At 38.9% G+C, this 17,538-nt stretch overlaps 1 protein-coding gene across 5 annotated transcripts in view; it reads right to left on the bottom strand.

The window, feature by feature from the left end:
- Window positions 1-17,538, bottom strand: part of RBMS3 (RNA binding motif single stranded interacting protein 3) — an 882,486-nt gene that overhangs the window by 80,312 nt on the left and 784,636 nt on the right. For 4 of the 5 annotated variants that reach the window (XM_048510685.1, XM_048510686.1, XM_048510688.1 and 1 more), the window contains 2 exons: window positions 15,443-15,489; window positions 5,240-5,336 (listed from right to left, as the gene is read on the bottom strand). The exons of the other annotated variant lie outside the window; for it this stretch is intronic. In XM_048510685.1, the coding sequence (XP_048366642.1) occupies window positions 5,240-5,336; window positions 15,443-15,489 (144 nt within the window). The remainder of the gene's footprint in view (window positions 1-5,239; window positions 5,337-15,442; window positions 15,490-17,538) is intronic. 5 annotated transcript variants of the gene reach the window in all.

A 17,538-nucleotide genomic window follows, 5' to 3' on the forward strand; every position in this document is an offset into this window, starting at 1 on the left:
TTGAAGTCAGGTGCTGAACAGCAAAGTGAGGAGGTTGCATGCAGGGTCCAAGATTATATAGATGCAGGTCCATTCTCCTGCTTTTTAACTATTTCCTCACCAGAGCTCCAACAACAAGACTGATACTTAAGATGCAGTCCTAGGCCTCTTGTGGCTATCCTATTCCATGCCTTTAAGAACATAAGAACATAAGAACTAGCCTGCTGGATCAGACCAGAGTCCATCTAGTCCAGCACTCTGCTACTTGCAATGGCCCACCAGGTGCCTTTGGGAGCTCACATGCAGGATGTGAAAGAAATGGCCTTCTGCTGCTCCTGAGCACCTGGTCTGCTAAGGCATTTGCAATCTGAGATCAAGGAGGATCAAGATTGATAGCCATGTCCAAGCCCTTTTTAAAGCTATCCAGGTTAGTGGCCATCACTACCTCCTGTGGCAACATATTCCAAATACCAATCACATGCTGCGTGAAAAAATGTTTCCTTTAGTTAGTCCTAATTCTTCCCCCCAGCATTTTCAATGAATGCCCCCTGGTTCTAGTATTGTGAGAAAGAGAGAAAAAATTCTCTCTGTCAACATTTTCTACCCCATGCATAATTTTATAGACTTCAATCATATCCCTCCTCAGCCGTCTCCTCTCCAAACTAAAGAGTCCCAAATGCTGCAGCCTCTCCTCATAAGGAAGGTGCTTTAATAAGTGATTGCACATACATCAGAGAATATCACAGAAACTCCCAGACATTTCATCCAATTATAAGAGGTGGTAAAAAAAAACTGGAGGCAATGCAAGCTGACCATTCATTAGCTGTTTGGATAAACAGGCATAGTCTTGTTCCTGTCATATTTCAGTATTAAAGTTCACTGTAGTAATTTCCATTATCAACTATATTTCTTGGAAGACATCTGAAATTTTCCTTATAATTTCACAGCAAGTCAAAGGTTCCCTCCACTACAAATTGGTAATGGCAAAAGGTAGAAAGGCATGATTGAATGCAACTGCAGTCGTGGTTACAGTATGTAATGAAAACTGCAGTTAATCAAAATTACAATATAATATTTTTATAATCAAAATTACAATATAATATTTTTATATCGAAGAGGAAGCCTAGAAAACGTTTAGTTGCTGTATTTTCTTCTTGTTGTAAGTGTTGATGAATAAAGTTTACAGCTAGAGGTCAGCAAACATCTGGCACCTGTCGATATGAATTCTCAGAATTCATACATAATAACATGGTTATTAAATGAATAAACAATCTAAGACAGGCATAATCTATTTAAATATGGAACTGTGCCTTAAACTTAAACAGAACCAAACTTCTTCAACCACATTTTATTGCTGCCTTTATTTCTTCTCTTTCATTTTCCTACTGCATAAACTTGAAATCAGCAAATCCTTTCATTCACTTAATATTTTGCCTCTTAACAATAAACTAGAATTCTTAAAGTACAATCCAGATCTGGGAGGTGGCTGGGGATGGTGCTGCTGCGTCACTGTCACAAGAGAGCTTTTAGGCAGCCGGGAAGGCAGAGAAACAAAAAGCCTCCCTGGCAACCTGAAAGCCCCTCCATAAGGGAAAACAGACATAAGTCCATCCTCCCTGCCACCACTGTTCCCACGGCCAAAACCCAGTATGGGTAACTAATGTCTGCTCTGCCTCCCGGAAGGCCCCTGGAAGGTTCCCAGTTGCAACGGCCTTCAAGTAGTGGTAGACAGAAGTCCACCTACCTTTTTGGCCAGCATAGATGCCACTTGCACTGGCCGGGAGAACAAACACAGCGCTGCAAGCCTGTGCCATCTCCTGTGGCCATTCAGCCCCACTCCTCTCTGGGCTGCCCAAGTTGCATTCAGCAAGCTATTTCACTCAATCTTGTTCCATTCCTTTCCTTAGTAAAGCCCTCAACCCACATGACTTCTATCCCATGATCTCAGAACAGCCTTTTTCTGGTGATCAAAAGGAAACTTCTTCCCATTTTAACAAGCAAAAAAGCTGGTTGAAGCCATCCTTTTTTTTGTCCACTTGTTACCTCTCTCTCCACTTTTACTGACAACTTTGTAAACAAGAGCTACTCTAAACTCTCTCCCTTCCCTTCCCTTCCCTTCCCTTCCCTTCCCTTCCCTTTCCTTTCCTTCCCTTCCCTTCTTTCTTCCTGCTTTCCTGTCCTTGATACATCAGCTGCTGTTCTTTTCACAGTGAAGTACAGCAGGGTCTAAAATATCAGAATTCCCCGAGAAAACATCAGCTTTGTCCTGATCTGTTGTGTCTAAATTCTCAGCATTTCTTCAACTTTCTCTGTGGCGATTGAACTGGAATCAAATCAACAATTTCCCCCGCAACACTTCTTGCAACAAATATCTTTCGAACAACTTGTTTATTCCATAGCAGCATTTCTTCTTCTTTGAGCTATCATCCTACTTTGGTCCAAGTGAATACATACCTGGTTATAGTCATTTGACTGTGTGACCCTGCCCTTTGCTTATGCATTAGTCAGGGGTATTTGTTTTAATATTGTAAGTAGCCAGGGAAAGGTGCTTGGCACGCGCATCAAGAGACTCAGAATACAATTCAGCAAAGGGCTTTTGTTCAAAACAGCTTTTGTTAAATGAATCTGTTTATGGGCAGATATGATAAGAAATGTCATCGGAGGTATTTGAGCATGTGATAAAACTAGCTAATGTTTTTGCACACATACAAGCATTTGTATTATTAAGTTAAAGAAATGTAGATCTATCACATGGGTACAACATGGTTCATCAAGACAGCATTCCAGGATTTCATTTATTTATTTATCTTTTCATGCATTTTATATGAAACATTTATTAGCTGCCTTTCTTCCTTACAGAGCTCAAGGTGGCTTCAGCATAGATAAAACACAAAAATAAAATAAAATAAAAACATTTAAAAAAAACAAGATTTAAAGTTCGGGTTGTGTATTCAGCCAAGTTTCTTCCCCTCCCCCTCACATGCTGACTGGCTGGCTGGATTTCAGAGGTGAAAGGTAGCACATATTTGAATGCTGAACTTAGCTTGGCTAGCCCAGTATTGAGCTGTGTGCCACCCCTGCCTCCAAAGTCCACCTGGACTCAGAGGCAGCAGATGGCACAAAGTTTAATGCTCTTGATCAGGCCAGGCAAGTCCAACTTGGGAGCAAGGGAGGATTGCCTCAGCTGGCTCATGGGCCTTACAAGCCCTCTCAAGGCAGTCACCCACCTCATTGCGGGCTTGTTAGTCCAGGCACAGCTCCCAGTGGTGCTCTTGGGCCACCTGAGGCAGCCACCCCCTCCTCTAGCCCCAGGCTGACCAAATGACAATTATGTTATATCTGGCCCTCATAACAAACAAGTTTGACACTCTTGCCCTAATGTGTGCCTTGATGGACAATGGGGTTAGCTAATCTCCACTGCATCGCTCGAAGGTTATTTAATCAGCACTTTGAGCAGACCATTAATTATCCTATCTGCATCCATCTCAGCAATCAGTCAGTATTCAAGAAAATAGTCCAGGCATCCTCTTAGCTTTTGATGACCCATCAAGTCTTTCTGATCTTATTGTTGGATCTTCAGAAAATCAATCAATTCTTTGTCTCTGACTTGCCTGCCACCGTGACTCATACCGCCCAGGACACATTTTGGACCCATTTGGGGTATAAATATTGGTCCTTTGGTGTGTTCTGGACCCATGCATTCTTAGTTTCCGGAAACACTGGTCATGTTTCTCTTCATGCTGCCTTCACTAGACATCCCTTCAAGACTGGCAACTGGCACCCATCCCAGAAACCCTATCGAATTTCCATTTTTTCCTTTTAGTCCTTGTATGCATTGTGTGCATGTGCTCACTGCCAAATGTATACTCTCTGTTTTCTAAACTTATTATTAATTAAAACACAATTTGTTAATTATACAACTCCCAGTTCATTTGAGAGTTTTTACCTGGGATTATCCTGGTATGCACAGGTTACTGAACCCACCTACCTCCTCTGCCTCTGTCTATGCAGCTAATTTCCCCCATTAAAAGTGGAGATCACCTATGTAGGCTAACAACGCTGACTTTGAAGGTGGCAGTGCAGAGCTGAATGATGGGCTCAGTTCAGCAAAGCCTGGTATTCAGCTTTGTACCACCTGCCACCTCTGAGACCCTCGTGGAGTTCAGATGCGGATGGAATTTTTTGGGTTAGTTGCAGCTCCCTGAGAAGGTTTTTCCATAATCATGGGGCTGGCACTAAAAAGACCCTTTCTCATGTACCCAACAATCAAATATCTTTGATTGATGGGAGAGTCAGGAGGCTCCACAAGGACATAGTCATCATGATAGTACAAGGCAGACAGACCATTGCTTTTACACATACAGGAGAGCAGGAATAGAGACTTACAAAACTAGTTGAGGATACTGTAATACAGAGTGTTTATCAAAAACAACCTCTGACATGTTAGTTATGTTAATTAAGATCAGAAATCTTAAATTTACATTGTTACCTATAGTGCTGGTTAATTTTAATGCAGGAGCAAGAACTAAAAAAATGGAAATAAGGTCCTGTTTGTATTTTATATGAAAAAAATTTCATTATAATACCACTGAAGTCATGAAAAAAAACCATGGATTTCCATTGAAAATCTACTAGCTGCACTTTTAAAAAACTGACCATCCCAACAGGTATTCTAATAATGACTTGCCCACATTAGGTATTGGTATAGTAATGGGCTTAGGTTATATCTGCTGACAGGAGAAACACATTATTATGGCAAAGTGTAGTTTACAGTCATGTAGTATAGGATCATGGCTTTAAGCTGGACTTTGGTTATGTAAACTGCAATGCAAGTATAAGCATAACAAAATTGTTAATTAACTGAGTACTTCAAAAGAGAAATGTAAAAAGTACCATCTTTGGAGGGAAAGTACAAGCTCTGAACAAACATTTACAGTATGATAGAAACAAAACAAATATTCAAGAAAAATTCTACTCATCATGAAACAAAAAAAATCCCTCTACATTTGATAAACATCAGATGACACCAACAGAATAAAATGTGCTGAAAAGCTGACAAAATATGACAAACGAATGATAACTATCGTTACTTAGAGAAGCCTCAAGTTCTAGAAACATAGCAAGACTCCTACTAAAACAGTTGCCCAGCCAAACTGAGCAGCTATGTACTTTTTCCTTCCTTTACACTTCTCCCTTTTAAAACATGCAACTTATAAACATCGAGTTAGGGATATATGTGGCACATGCAATTCCAACATACCTGATATGTGGAGACAGGGGAAGCAGCAATGAATGGCGTGATAGATGTCTGTGGGATCATGCGGTTTGTTGCAATACTGTACGGTGAGGAATAAAATCTGCAAACAGAAAACAAAAGGAAAATTCTTGAGGTGATGGATTGGCATGCCACAATGAGCTATTTCACAGCTATTACCAGTGCAAAACAAAATGGGAACCATTATGAACTAATTAAAATCAGGTCTTTCCAAAATGGTATCTTTTAGGCCCATTCCACAAGGGCCAGTAAAGTGGCTGCATGCCAGTGGAGCCCGGGACCATTCGTATGCTTCCATTTGGGCAGCCCTGGAGCTGCTGTGGCCTCCTGTTCTTTCAATGGGAAACCTACTTTCTCTCCCTGCGGAACTCCGCAGGGATGAGGGGACATGCCCCCATGGTGATGGCCCAAGGGTTGGAGGACAGCGTTGGCATGCCTCCTCATCCCTGCGAAGCTGCACAGGAAGTTTTTTAAGAACAGGAGGTGCTTAAAAGTGGAGCTGGTGCAAAACATTATTTTTCAAAAACTTCGCTCATTGAGCGAGTTCGAAAAACAGTGCTTCCCCACCAGTTTGGGGGGGGGGAGCATGGCACTGCCTCGTTTTGGATGCGGCAGCTGTGCAAAGTGCGCGCCAGGAACTGTGTTTTTACTGTGCCTGGGGCGCTGTTTTTGGCCCGTGCAGAGTGGGCCTTAACTTTTACATGTGGTAACTCTTTGGATCCTGGCCTTGATGTTGAGAGAATACCCCCTCCCCAAGCCTTTTATTAAAAAGTTTCAGATTTGTTCTTAGGCTTCCAGGAACCTCAAGAGCAAATAAACTCCGTCTAAAATCTATATTCCAAATGGAATAGATGTAATTAATGAGAGGCCTATGAGAGAATAAAGTAGAAAGAAACTCTGCCTGATTGGGTTGCTAACTTTAGTTTGGGAAATTCCTATAGATTTGGAGCAGTGCCTATGGAGGACTGCTGTCTGACCCACCAGTAAGTTTGAAGGGCTCTAGTTCCAAATAGGAGATGAAACTGTTCTAATGCCATTATTTTGGAAAAAGGAGATTATTTGGTTCTTCCTGCACAAAGGAGGATTGGGTACTTCAGAAGGTACTAGACCCCAGAAAGTGTTGACAACAAAAAATTACAATTTGATGAACTCTGCTTCTGATTATACAAATCATAAGCCACAGCTCTGCGGTTGTATGGTACTAATACAACATAAATCATTAAAACAGAATGAACTTCACTCGTGATTTACTGACATATTGATTATTAAATTGATTTAAATGATTCAAACTTATTATTCAATGACAGTTGATTTGATTTTCTTCAGAAACTGGATTATTGATTAATACATTTCTAAAGCCTATGGATAATCAGTTTAAAAGAATTTAATGCAAGCAAATTAAACCCAAAGCGTATCATGCTTTAAGATACATGAGGAAATAACACTAACTTTAATTTAGCATTAAAAACTAATAAACTAAGTTAGTGGGTAATGATATTTGTGATATTTATGATTTATGATGACTGTTTGGTTAATCTGAGATTTTATTCTTTCTACACACACACACACACACACACACACACACACACACACACACACACTGTACACTGCTTTTCTAATTTAGTTTTGCTTCATTGTTTGTTATATATATGATACTATTTTACTGTATGTGGTATACTAAATTCCAATACCCACTCCAATACCCACTCACAGCACTGCAGCTTGCTGGGTGCCTTTGGGTCACTCACATACTCTCAGCCTTGACCCTACTTAATATTTAGAGGAGAGGCCTCCAAGGAATACCAGGTTCATCACATGGAGGCAGGCGATGGCAAAACATCTTTGAACGTCTCTTGCCTTGAAATCTATGGGGTCCCCATAAGTCAGCTGTGACTTGATGGCAAAACAAACAAACAAAAAGTTCAGAGAAATTCCTGAAGAGATCAAATATTGAAATCAAGAAATACTTGGGAAGACCAAGGGCTTGGGGTTTGCAACCCAGACAAGAATGAACAAAGTGAATTTAAGGATTACCTGTAAATATTTAAGAGTTTGATAAGGAAGAAAATTGTTAAACTACTGAAGAGGGAGAAGGTAGATATCTTCATATAAAAAACCAATTTTTAAAGAGGTGAATCCTGACTAACTGACAATTTATATATTTCAATAGAACTTTGCATTATTGATTAAAAATTCAAGTATATTTTAATAAATCAATATATCTAATTCTTAATGTGGTCAAATCTGGATACTTAAATCCAGAGATTGGAGTCACGAATTGACAAGACCTATCTTTCAACAAACCTGAAAAACAGAAAAATCTGAAATTAAAATAAATTCGCCAAATTACAGCAGCAGCACTTGCAGCTTTAAGAAATTAAAGCCCCTCATAGCAATTTACCAAATGGATTGGAAAGGATTTAGAACAGAGTACAAAGTTGACCTTAACTTGGAATGTGGCAGACTGTCACTTACCCTAAGTTTTGTTCTCTCCTGTACATCTATTCCCATCCTAATAACCTTCACTTAGCAAGACTTGGTAAGTGTAGCAATACCTTGTAGCCTATTGGTAAGGAAGGCATGTGTCCATCTTGGATACTAGGTGGCAGCCAGGTTGGCTGAAATGACTGACTGGGTGGTTTGTGAAATGAATAATATCTGAATTTAAGCAATAGAAGCCACGACAGCCTCCTAAAGAAAATATTTCTGAAAGCAAAGAGTGATCAACAAACCATGTGAAAAAGTTGGCTAAAGTATAAAAACAAGCTGTTATCTGGTCTACGTTCATGAATAGCTTGCTATTATAATAAATTTAATCTAGCTTGTCTATATGGTGATTTTTTTCTCTATTTGGAAAAAGCTTCAATTCAGCAAAATGAAAGATTTGATTAAGGAGAATGTAGTTATCTCATGCTGAGAAATGCTGTCTAAAACGTTCCCGTTCAAACTGACTTGGTTTTAGTAATTTTGACTTAGATCATGTATTTAATAAGATAAGGATAAAATATGTCTCTTTGAGGAACAGCTTGGAATTTATAATTCTAATTATTGCAATGTATCAGAAAGGTATGGTAGGTAAACTATAGAAGCCATGTCTGGAATTGGACACTACGCTCAAAAAGTATTAAAAAAATTGGCAAAGGATCTTAGCTATGAATGAGAGTTAGGAATAGGTTTTTAAACATTCTTCTGTTGCAAAGGTGAGTTCAATCATTAAGTAAAATATTTAGTAGTATATGAGTCCTTATGCAGTAAGTAAACATAACAACAACTTCTGGTGCTGTAGACATGTACAGACATATTTTATATACATACTTCAGACTTATCTGTTGATGTGCCAAAGACCAACTTCAAGCAACACTAGGAGGGAATTAAGAATTGCCTGAATTTGCTATACTTTGGATGGTAACTGTACTTGTATATTTCTAGTGTCTAAAAATGCTTAGACAGCCTAAACCAAAGGTAGCAGAGTGGCATCTGGGTACAGTGTACGGTGACCAGCCGTCCCGATTTTCGTGGGACACTCACGCTTTTGCGTAGAGTGTCCCGCGTCCCGCCGGGCTTATGCCATTGTCCCGATTAGGGACAATGGCCCGCAGCAGCACACTGCCTTTTGCGCGGCGCTCCCCGGTCAGGAAACAGGGAAGCGCCCCAGAAGGCACTGCGGCTGCCGCAGTGCCTTATGGGGCGCTTCCCTGTTTCCTGACTGGGGAGCGCCGCCGCAAAAGGCAGTGTGCTGCTGCGGGTGCGCGCGCCCCCCCCCCTGCTTTTTAATAAGAAAAATCTGGTCACTTCAGTACAGTGCCAACTTACTGTCTCCAAAGAGGCAAATGGCAGTGGAGGCACCTTTCTCCCCTGGGAAAGCCCATAACCAAAAATGTGTTTTTTTGGTAGCATGAATCTGAACTGCTGGGAGGGGACTTTCTTGGGTTGAATGTTTTTGGGGAGGCTCTGCCTCTGGGAATGCCCTCAGAATGCACCCTTCCATTTGTGGTGGCAGCCAGCTGCCATAGGGCCCAGCTTCTGGGTTTGGGCACTGTGGCAGCTAGCTACTGAGATAAGTCCCTTAGATTTGTATGGCACTGGTGGCACAGACACTGGTTCAACCCTTCTGTCATTTCCAATACAGGTTCAGGCCCTCCCTATTTGGACTGAACTGCTAATTTCTGTTTTATATGCATTACATGCAAACTGAATATAAATTTTGATCTGAGCACACTATCTTGAGCACACTGATAGAAAGGTGGGATATCAATATAATAACTATACACTTTAATAAATTATTTGAGGGACAGCCTCTTTCCCTAATCTCCACCACAACAACTTGGCTCAAGTCAGCAGGGGCTTCTGAAGGCCAATCACAGAACCTCAGCATCATATTACTTTGACCACTGGCTCACACAACAAAATGATTATTAGAGGAGCAGTAAGGTTTGGGGAAATAATAATTAAAGAATATTCAATTAATTTAGGGAAAAAAGGTATCTAATTGTATGAAGATGGGTGTAGAGAAGAAAGGAAAGGCCAACAATTCTTTTCAGTACCTCAAATAAGATTTTAGAATATCATAGCAGCATATTGGACTATGAAAGGAAACACAGAATAAAAAAATCTTTCCATTTCTATTTTCGAACAGCCTGTATAGCTTGACAAGTCATATTTGTGGCTTTAGTTTTCAACTGGAGCATCATAACATTTTGCAGGTGTTCGCTTTATGAGGTTATGAATAGGCAGAGAGACAATTTTAAATTCCACTAGTGCTCAGTGGGCACTGAACAAAACTCTTCTATTGAAAACAGAAGGTGTTTAGAAAAGCATTTATACTTTTCAACTCACCAGTGGCATTAGCAAGTCATACACATTTTCCTTAGCACTGCTGTGCTGACCATTAAGAGTGACAAAGGCACCGCTCCTTTAAAAATATCCAGGACAGGGCTCAAATTTCTTACAGAACAGTGCTGCTGATATTTTCACTCACTAGAACATTAAAAACACTGCCAGTTGGGGCTATATAAATGGAAAATTGTTCAGGGTTTTAAAAAAGAAAGCTATGGGGGAACCTCATATTTGAGGCTTCCTAAGAATCTGTTTTTCATGAGTTCAATCACAGTTGCGACCACAATTGCAGGAAAAGCTAATTTCAACCAAGAATTTGATAGGCTGGGAATTATTTTCTTTTCTGCAAAAGAGATACATTTAACTAAATGGAAGCTTGTGAAATATTTATACACTGACACATAACGCAATTTAATATTTATGTGAAATATTTATACACTGACACATAATGCAATCACACTCTCCCTGAAGAGTCCATTGGAATGGATAGCTTTACCAACAGATTAGACAGATTAATGGAGGATAGGTCCATCAGTGGCTACTAGCCATGGTGATTGAAGCCATGGGACCTTAGAGGTAGTAAATCTCTGAATATCTCTATCAATACCACAAGAATTAGTATAAAGAATATGGGAAATAATTGACAACCTTGTCCTTTTTTGTATCTGACATGGTTTAGTTAACAATTAACAATTATTTGTGCTGACTGTGAAATATAACTCAATTTCACTCATTTTGTAAACTTCTCTCCAAAATCCATATTTTCTAAAACCCTAAGACCAGTTCAAATGGTCAAATGCCGTCTCTATCTCTAGAAAAATCAGTGACTTGTCTTTTATTCTGGTTCTCTAAATATTCCAAAATATCCAAAACCGTTCTAACATTGTCTTTTAACTTGACTTTTGGGTAAAATCAACATCAATTTTCATTAACAACCTCTTCTAGAACTATTTTCAATCTATCAGCTAAAATGGTTGGAAATATGTCATTATTCAAAAATGATTTTAAACTATAGTTTCTTGTCAAAGTTAAGCCTTGTCCTTCTTTAGGTATTAATGTTATATTAGCCTCTTTCCATGACTCCAGCATCTTTCCTCTTTGCAAGATGGAGTACACTATATTTTGCAGAGATTTTACAATTTCACCTTCGAATCACTTATAATACAGTCTCAAAAATATCTGCATTAGGAACCTTTCTGGTTTAAATTTTTATAGCATCTGCCAGTTCTGTTATTGTTGAGTTATATTAATAATAAGTCTCTGTTCTTATGTAATCTTAGGTAGGTTTTGTTTTCTAACATATTCATCTATTTTTATAAATGGAACCTCCAGGACTTTACATAAATGTGTATATTAGTTATAAATTGTTTTTTGAATAATCACATCATCTGTCAAAACTTTGTCCACTTCTTGTAACTGCAGTCTCATCTTCCTCTCTCTCTTTTCTCAATTTATATGCTAACCATTTACCTGTTTCTTTTCTGCAAATCCAAAATTCTTCTGCTTTGCATGCTTCAATTTTATTTCCTTTTCTCTCACTGTTAACTGTTGTTACAAGATTCATATTTGCTGCAAGATCTTATCTCTTTGGCATTTTTAAATCTCTTTTTACCTCTTTTATCTCTTTGTTAATCTCTTTTACCTCTTTTCTTTTATCTCCTCTGAGATACTTTGTATTTTCTCTTGCCTCTTTTTCTTAACTTCAGAGTTACATCATATTATATAACCTCTAACAAAAGATTTACTTGTATCTTAAAGCACTCTCAAGTCCATTTCCTTATTTAAATTGAGTTCAAAATTTCTTTGAATTCTTTTCTTACAGACCAGAATAATGTTCTTTTGAAGCAAGGCTTAATTTAATCTCCATCTGAAAATATTGGATTTTCTTTTACAAACCAGGCTCCCAGGATTATGATCTGAAACTGTCTTTGGTAAAATTTCTACCTTAGATACTGGGCAGTCCAATCCAGAACCCTGGGGCAGCCAGGAACAGTACCAGTGCAGCACTGCTCTGCCACCTCTAGAGGACTTTTCAGTGACATGGAAATCCAAAACAAAAACAAAAAGTCTCCCAGCCACTGAAAAAAACTTTATTCGTCTCAATGGGCTTATGCCACCCAAAATGGTGGTGTAAATCTGTGCCCTGGGCACCAGCATCCTAGGAGGCAAGGCCAGGTGGAAGCCAACTAATGTCAGCTCCATTTCTGGCCATGTTTCTGGAACACCTCCATTAACTGGCAGAGAGCACCATGTTGGAGTGTCCCGTAGAAGGCCGTAGTGGCTGCCCACCAATGGATTTACCCCTCTGCTGGAGTAAGTGCCCTGGGGAGAGCAAATCTGGCAGCACAGGGCTCTGCTACCTCCACAACTGCCCTCACTCTCTTGCTTTGCATTGGGCTGTTATGTGACTAGACATCCAAATCATATCTATTCTTGAAAAAAAATCTGTATCTTTCTGAAAAACAGGTACACTCTCATTTTTTTGAATGTATGTATCAACCAAACCACAGTTGTCCATCAAATAAAAAAATGGTTTTGGTAATTTGTCTTGAGAATATGCGACAAATATAAAGCTAAGTTGAGTCAGAAAGCACCGTTATAGCTTTATGTGTTTATCTACGTAAGTGGAAGTTTTCCTTCAGTATATTGATTACTGCACATTCATGTAATTTTTCTTTTTCTACATATTTTCCTTTTATTATTGTATTGTTTTGTGAAAAACTGTGTGTGTGTGTAAAGAAAACATTGTCAGGCTCTCATCACAAGAAATGATCATGAGAAATGGTATTTGAAAATAGGCGGTAAGTGTACCATGGTATACTAGACTTTTCTCAAATGAAAAGCAAAATGAAATCAAGAAAATGTTACTAGCAGAAGGACATAACTGTCATTGGTTTTTTATGCATGTTTATTAGAAAGATTCAAAGCAGACACAAGGTCACACGGTGTGAATATTCTAAGACAGATTATGAAGTAGAACTAGGCATGACTGTTGATCATGTTATTGCAAAAAGGTATAAGCTTTTGCTAAAATATGAAACAGAAAAAGAATGAGTGAAAGATTGTACAATAAAATGGCCAGTAATTTTGGGTAAAATATACAAATTGATCAATGGGAGAATATATAGGTAAATGGTCTCAAATTTACATCAAGTTCTAGAGAATTTTTATAAAATGTTGGTACGCATGGCACATAATAAGAGTAAATTTATTGTAACTACTTGCTAAGAAAGTTCATCTTCGATATACTAACATGATTATCTTTGTTTTATACAGACAGACTGAAAGGACAGATTTGAACAATAACAGTCTCACTGAACAAGCTGCCTCAATATACAACAAAATTTTGTAGGACAGATTATTGCTGATGTCTAACAGACTGCTCATGTAATTCCATTTCTGCTTTGCAACAGGGTGAAGCTACACTTGGGGACTGCGTCATTTCTATGTTTTGCACAGGTCAGCTTTTTTTTTCCTCTAAGAGTTTTGCTGAAATTACTTTTCTACCAGAGGATACAATACCAAGACCTCATATTTATTCACATGAAACAAACACAATAATATCACAACTAGTACGAGGGAACAGAACTTCTGAATGGTATCCCAGCCTAACCCAATGATGAAATATAACCAAGCTTGATTAAAATAGACTTCTATTGCAGTAAGAAGTTAAGGAAAGACCAGTTGAAGTCAGCATATCTCTTTTACAATAAAATGGATAAGTGGTCCAGGCTAGCCCTATCTCATCAGATCTGGGAAGCTAAGGAAGCTTGGCCCTGGTAAGTATCAGCAAAGGAGACCACTAAGGAATTCTAGGGTTGCTCTGCAGAGGAAAGCAGTGGCAAACCACCTCTATAAGTCTCTTGCCTTGAAAACCCTATGGGGTCGCCATAAGTCAGCTGTTAGTTGACAATACTTTACACACACAAACAAACAAAAATAAACAATCACACACTTAAGCTGTTGGGGGAACAACCCCATTGTGATCCAGACATAGTGTGGATGGGAAAGAGCCATCAAGAAGTTGATATCCAGTACACCCTCTGTGCATGGGGATGATTTATTTTGGTACTTAAGAATAGAAATCAGGACTGACATACACTCTGGGACACCAAATGGAAGGTACCACAAACAGTTTCTGTTCAAGTCTACAGGCTGTTCTACCAAGGATATGGGCAAGAATTCTACAGATTAGACTTTTTTTACTCAGTTTTTATTCCCCTCCTTTAAAAACTATCTAGCCTGATGAAAGCACTGGAGAACTTAAAAGTTTGTACAGGATTTCATTTTATTGGGGGGGCGGGGGGAGGTTCCTTAATATGCATGACTTGGATATTCCTATACTAAGGAAACAATTCTGAACAAACTCAGAAATAAGTACCATTTTCTCCTAGGGGTTCATTCCCAGAAAACTGTTCTTATGTCTGCAGCCTAAGTGTCTTACTTTATACATGGTAAGAAGCTTTCTATTACAGAACCAAAAGTCAATGTTGCCATGCAATACTATGTGTCATACTGAAAGATATGCCTCTCTTACTTTTTAAGACCTGGAGATCTCAAACTTACTTCACAGTAGCAAAGTCACTCACTGTGAATGCAGCAGGAGTTAATAGAAAGAGAAGAAAGCCAGCACTTAAGATGGTGAAAAATGTTTGTGAAGGAAAATACTTCATTCACACTATGATTTTCCAACATGAATCTCTCCTTTGGAGGGGGAATGTGTTAGGACTCACCTCTTGCCCACTTAGAAAAGGTAAGGCAGAAACATCTCTAAGGGAGAGGAAAATGTATTCACAAATCATAAATGTTTCAAAATGACTGAGCATCCAGTGTATGTGGAAAGTGCAATCAAGTTACAGCAGACTTATGGCAATTTTGTAGGATTTTCAAGGCAAGAGACTAACAGAAGTGGTTTGCCATTGCCTTCATTTGCATAGCAACCCCAGAATTTTTTGGTGATCTCGCATCCAAATACTAACCAGACCACCTACTCTAAACAAAATGCAATTCCTTTTGGAAGGCAGACAATAAAATTAGCCTTTCTATGGGCACCCTCAGGAAACTTGATCTTTCCCTCACTTTGGAACATGCCTGCCTCCTTCTGTCCAAGTGAGGCAACTATTCCTTCAGTGGTGACAGTAGTCCGGAAAGGGGAAAGCTATGTTTCCCATACAGTATAAAAAACTAAGAACAAGGAAAGAAGGATGGTATGAGGAAAACTTCAATAACTAGATGCTACAAATAATAGGATGTAAAAATAAAATGCAAAACTATTACCCATCCATGACAACTTTTTTGGTCATATTTGGTTACAATATGCCTTAAAAAACAAGGAAAGTATATGTTACTTACCCATTCTGTATTGCAGCTGTGGGATCATACGTCAAGGCCATGCCAGCCTACACACAGTTGGGGGGAAAAAAGATTATTACTCTTTTGGTATTGTGAGCATGCACACCAGGCCAAGACAAAGGAGGGGTTGTTAGCGAATCCCAAATGCCTTTTTGTATAATAGTCTCTTAGTGCTTCTTCGAACCTCAAATAAATTGGCATTCATACAAGTGGGTATTCCCTTCCACAAGCAGGACAAAATATTCTTCCATTTATTTCGAAGGATTTTTTTGCTCCTCCTCCTAATTTCATCAGCATTAAAATTACTAAATTTGTAGTCAGTGAGTTGGATCCAAAGGCTCCATTGCATTATTGGTGGAAGGATGTTTTTTCTAATTCAAGGACCTTTGCTACACTAGAGCCAGAATGCTGCATTAGTGTAAGGCAGCTTGCTCAAAAGGAAGGCTCCACAATTAGAGAATTAGGATCTTCGCGGATCTAACCCCAGAAGTAGGCTTTAGTTCATATGGATTATAGGCTACAAAAATTATCATGATTTCATTCTGCTGGTTCCGGAAACTGGGTAATTTATTCTAGACATGATTGGCATTGCAAACTACAAACCTTTTAAACCAAGCAAAATGTAAGCAGGATCACTCTTTATATTTTTGAGCCAAATGGCTTGATTTTATCATTGCTGAATCATCACATTATGGTGGGATACAAGGACTGCTGATTTTGGGCAAAGTTACATACTGTGCCATTAACAAATCATCCTAGGATCTTGTTTGGAAAATGCAGCGCTAATTTGTGCTGTACTGCCAGTAACTATAACTTTTGCCACGTATGGTGTTGCAGAAAAGAGATCTACTATATTATTTTCTTTTTTCAAATGCTATACTCCAAATGGATGGCTTAGCCAGTGATCTAGCTATTGAAATGTCCTAAGGGATCATATTATAAAAGAAGCAAAGTTTAGAGTCCAATTCTTTGTGCCATTCTGGTGCCAAGCTATCATGACAATTGTATGGCTTTCTCTTCTGTTCATTCCATTGTATGGCTTTCTCTTCTGATTGACAGTGCAGCAAACCAAAGCAATCTGACAAACGCTGTTTCATCAAAAGCATGTAAACTTTGCATACACTTATCTCTTTCTGAGCCTTGGAGAGTGAATGCAAAACCCCTTCCTAAAACAAAAACACTCATGAACTTAAGTGCAGGGTCAACTCTTGAAGGCCTGTTGACAAGATGCATGATGAAGACTGGGAAAGCTGGCAAATGGGACAATCTACGAACCAGAAGTCCAAGCAGGAAGTGAAATGCCAGATGAGAAGCAACCAGTAGGAATCCGAAAATGAGGGTGAGTGGTTAAGATCAAAAAAAATGAAACAGAACAAATGAAACAGAAAAAGACAAAGCCCTTGACAACAAATAGTCCAAATGAGAAGCTCTTTGAAGAATAGGAACAGGGAACCCACCAGCCAAATAAGACTTAGTTTCAGAATTCATTTAATAAAATAAGCTCCGCACAGCGGGAAAGTTAGCTTTCCTTTGATAATTTATTGCAGTTCACACTGAACAAAATATACCACAGTATTAAAAAAACAAGTTTACAAAAATTAGGCAGTAACTCAAACCTTTTGATGTGAGCTGCTTTGAGCACACAGATGTACAATTAAAAAGCCGAACGTTCTTCCTAGCAGAACAGCCTGAAAGACACCGTACTCAAACAGTGAGGAGCTAGAAAGCCAAGATCTTCAGGTTCACATCAGGACTACATGTGCAGGTGCAAGTTAAGATCTGAATAAAATGGCACAGAGGTAGGATTCCAGGCAATGAATTATTTAATGTTAAAGAAAGTAAAAAGAAAAGAAAACTACGTCCCAGGACATTGCATGGAGACAACAGTGGCAAAAATTTACCCTGCAATTGGATCTGAATATCCAAGACCTCAATATGGAATCTTTCTTTGTAACTGAATAAACAGGAATCCAGTGGCCCCTTAAACACTAGTAAAAGGTATTCTAGCATGAACTTTCATGAGTCAGAGCTCCAATGTATCTGGATCATGAGCTCTGACTCACAAAAGCTAATGCTGGGATAAATTTTGCTAGTCT

The sequence above is a fragment of the Sphaerodactylus townsendi genome, linkage group LG11 (genome assembly GCF_021028975.2).
Source record: "Sphaerodactylus townsendi isolate TG3544 linkage group LG11, MPM_Stown_v2.3, whole genome shotgun sequence".
Classification (NCBI taxonomy): domain Eukaryota; kingdom Metazoa; phylum Chordata; class Lepidosauria; order Squamata; family Sphaerodactylidae; genus Sphaerodactylus; species Sphaerodactylus townsendi.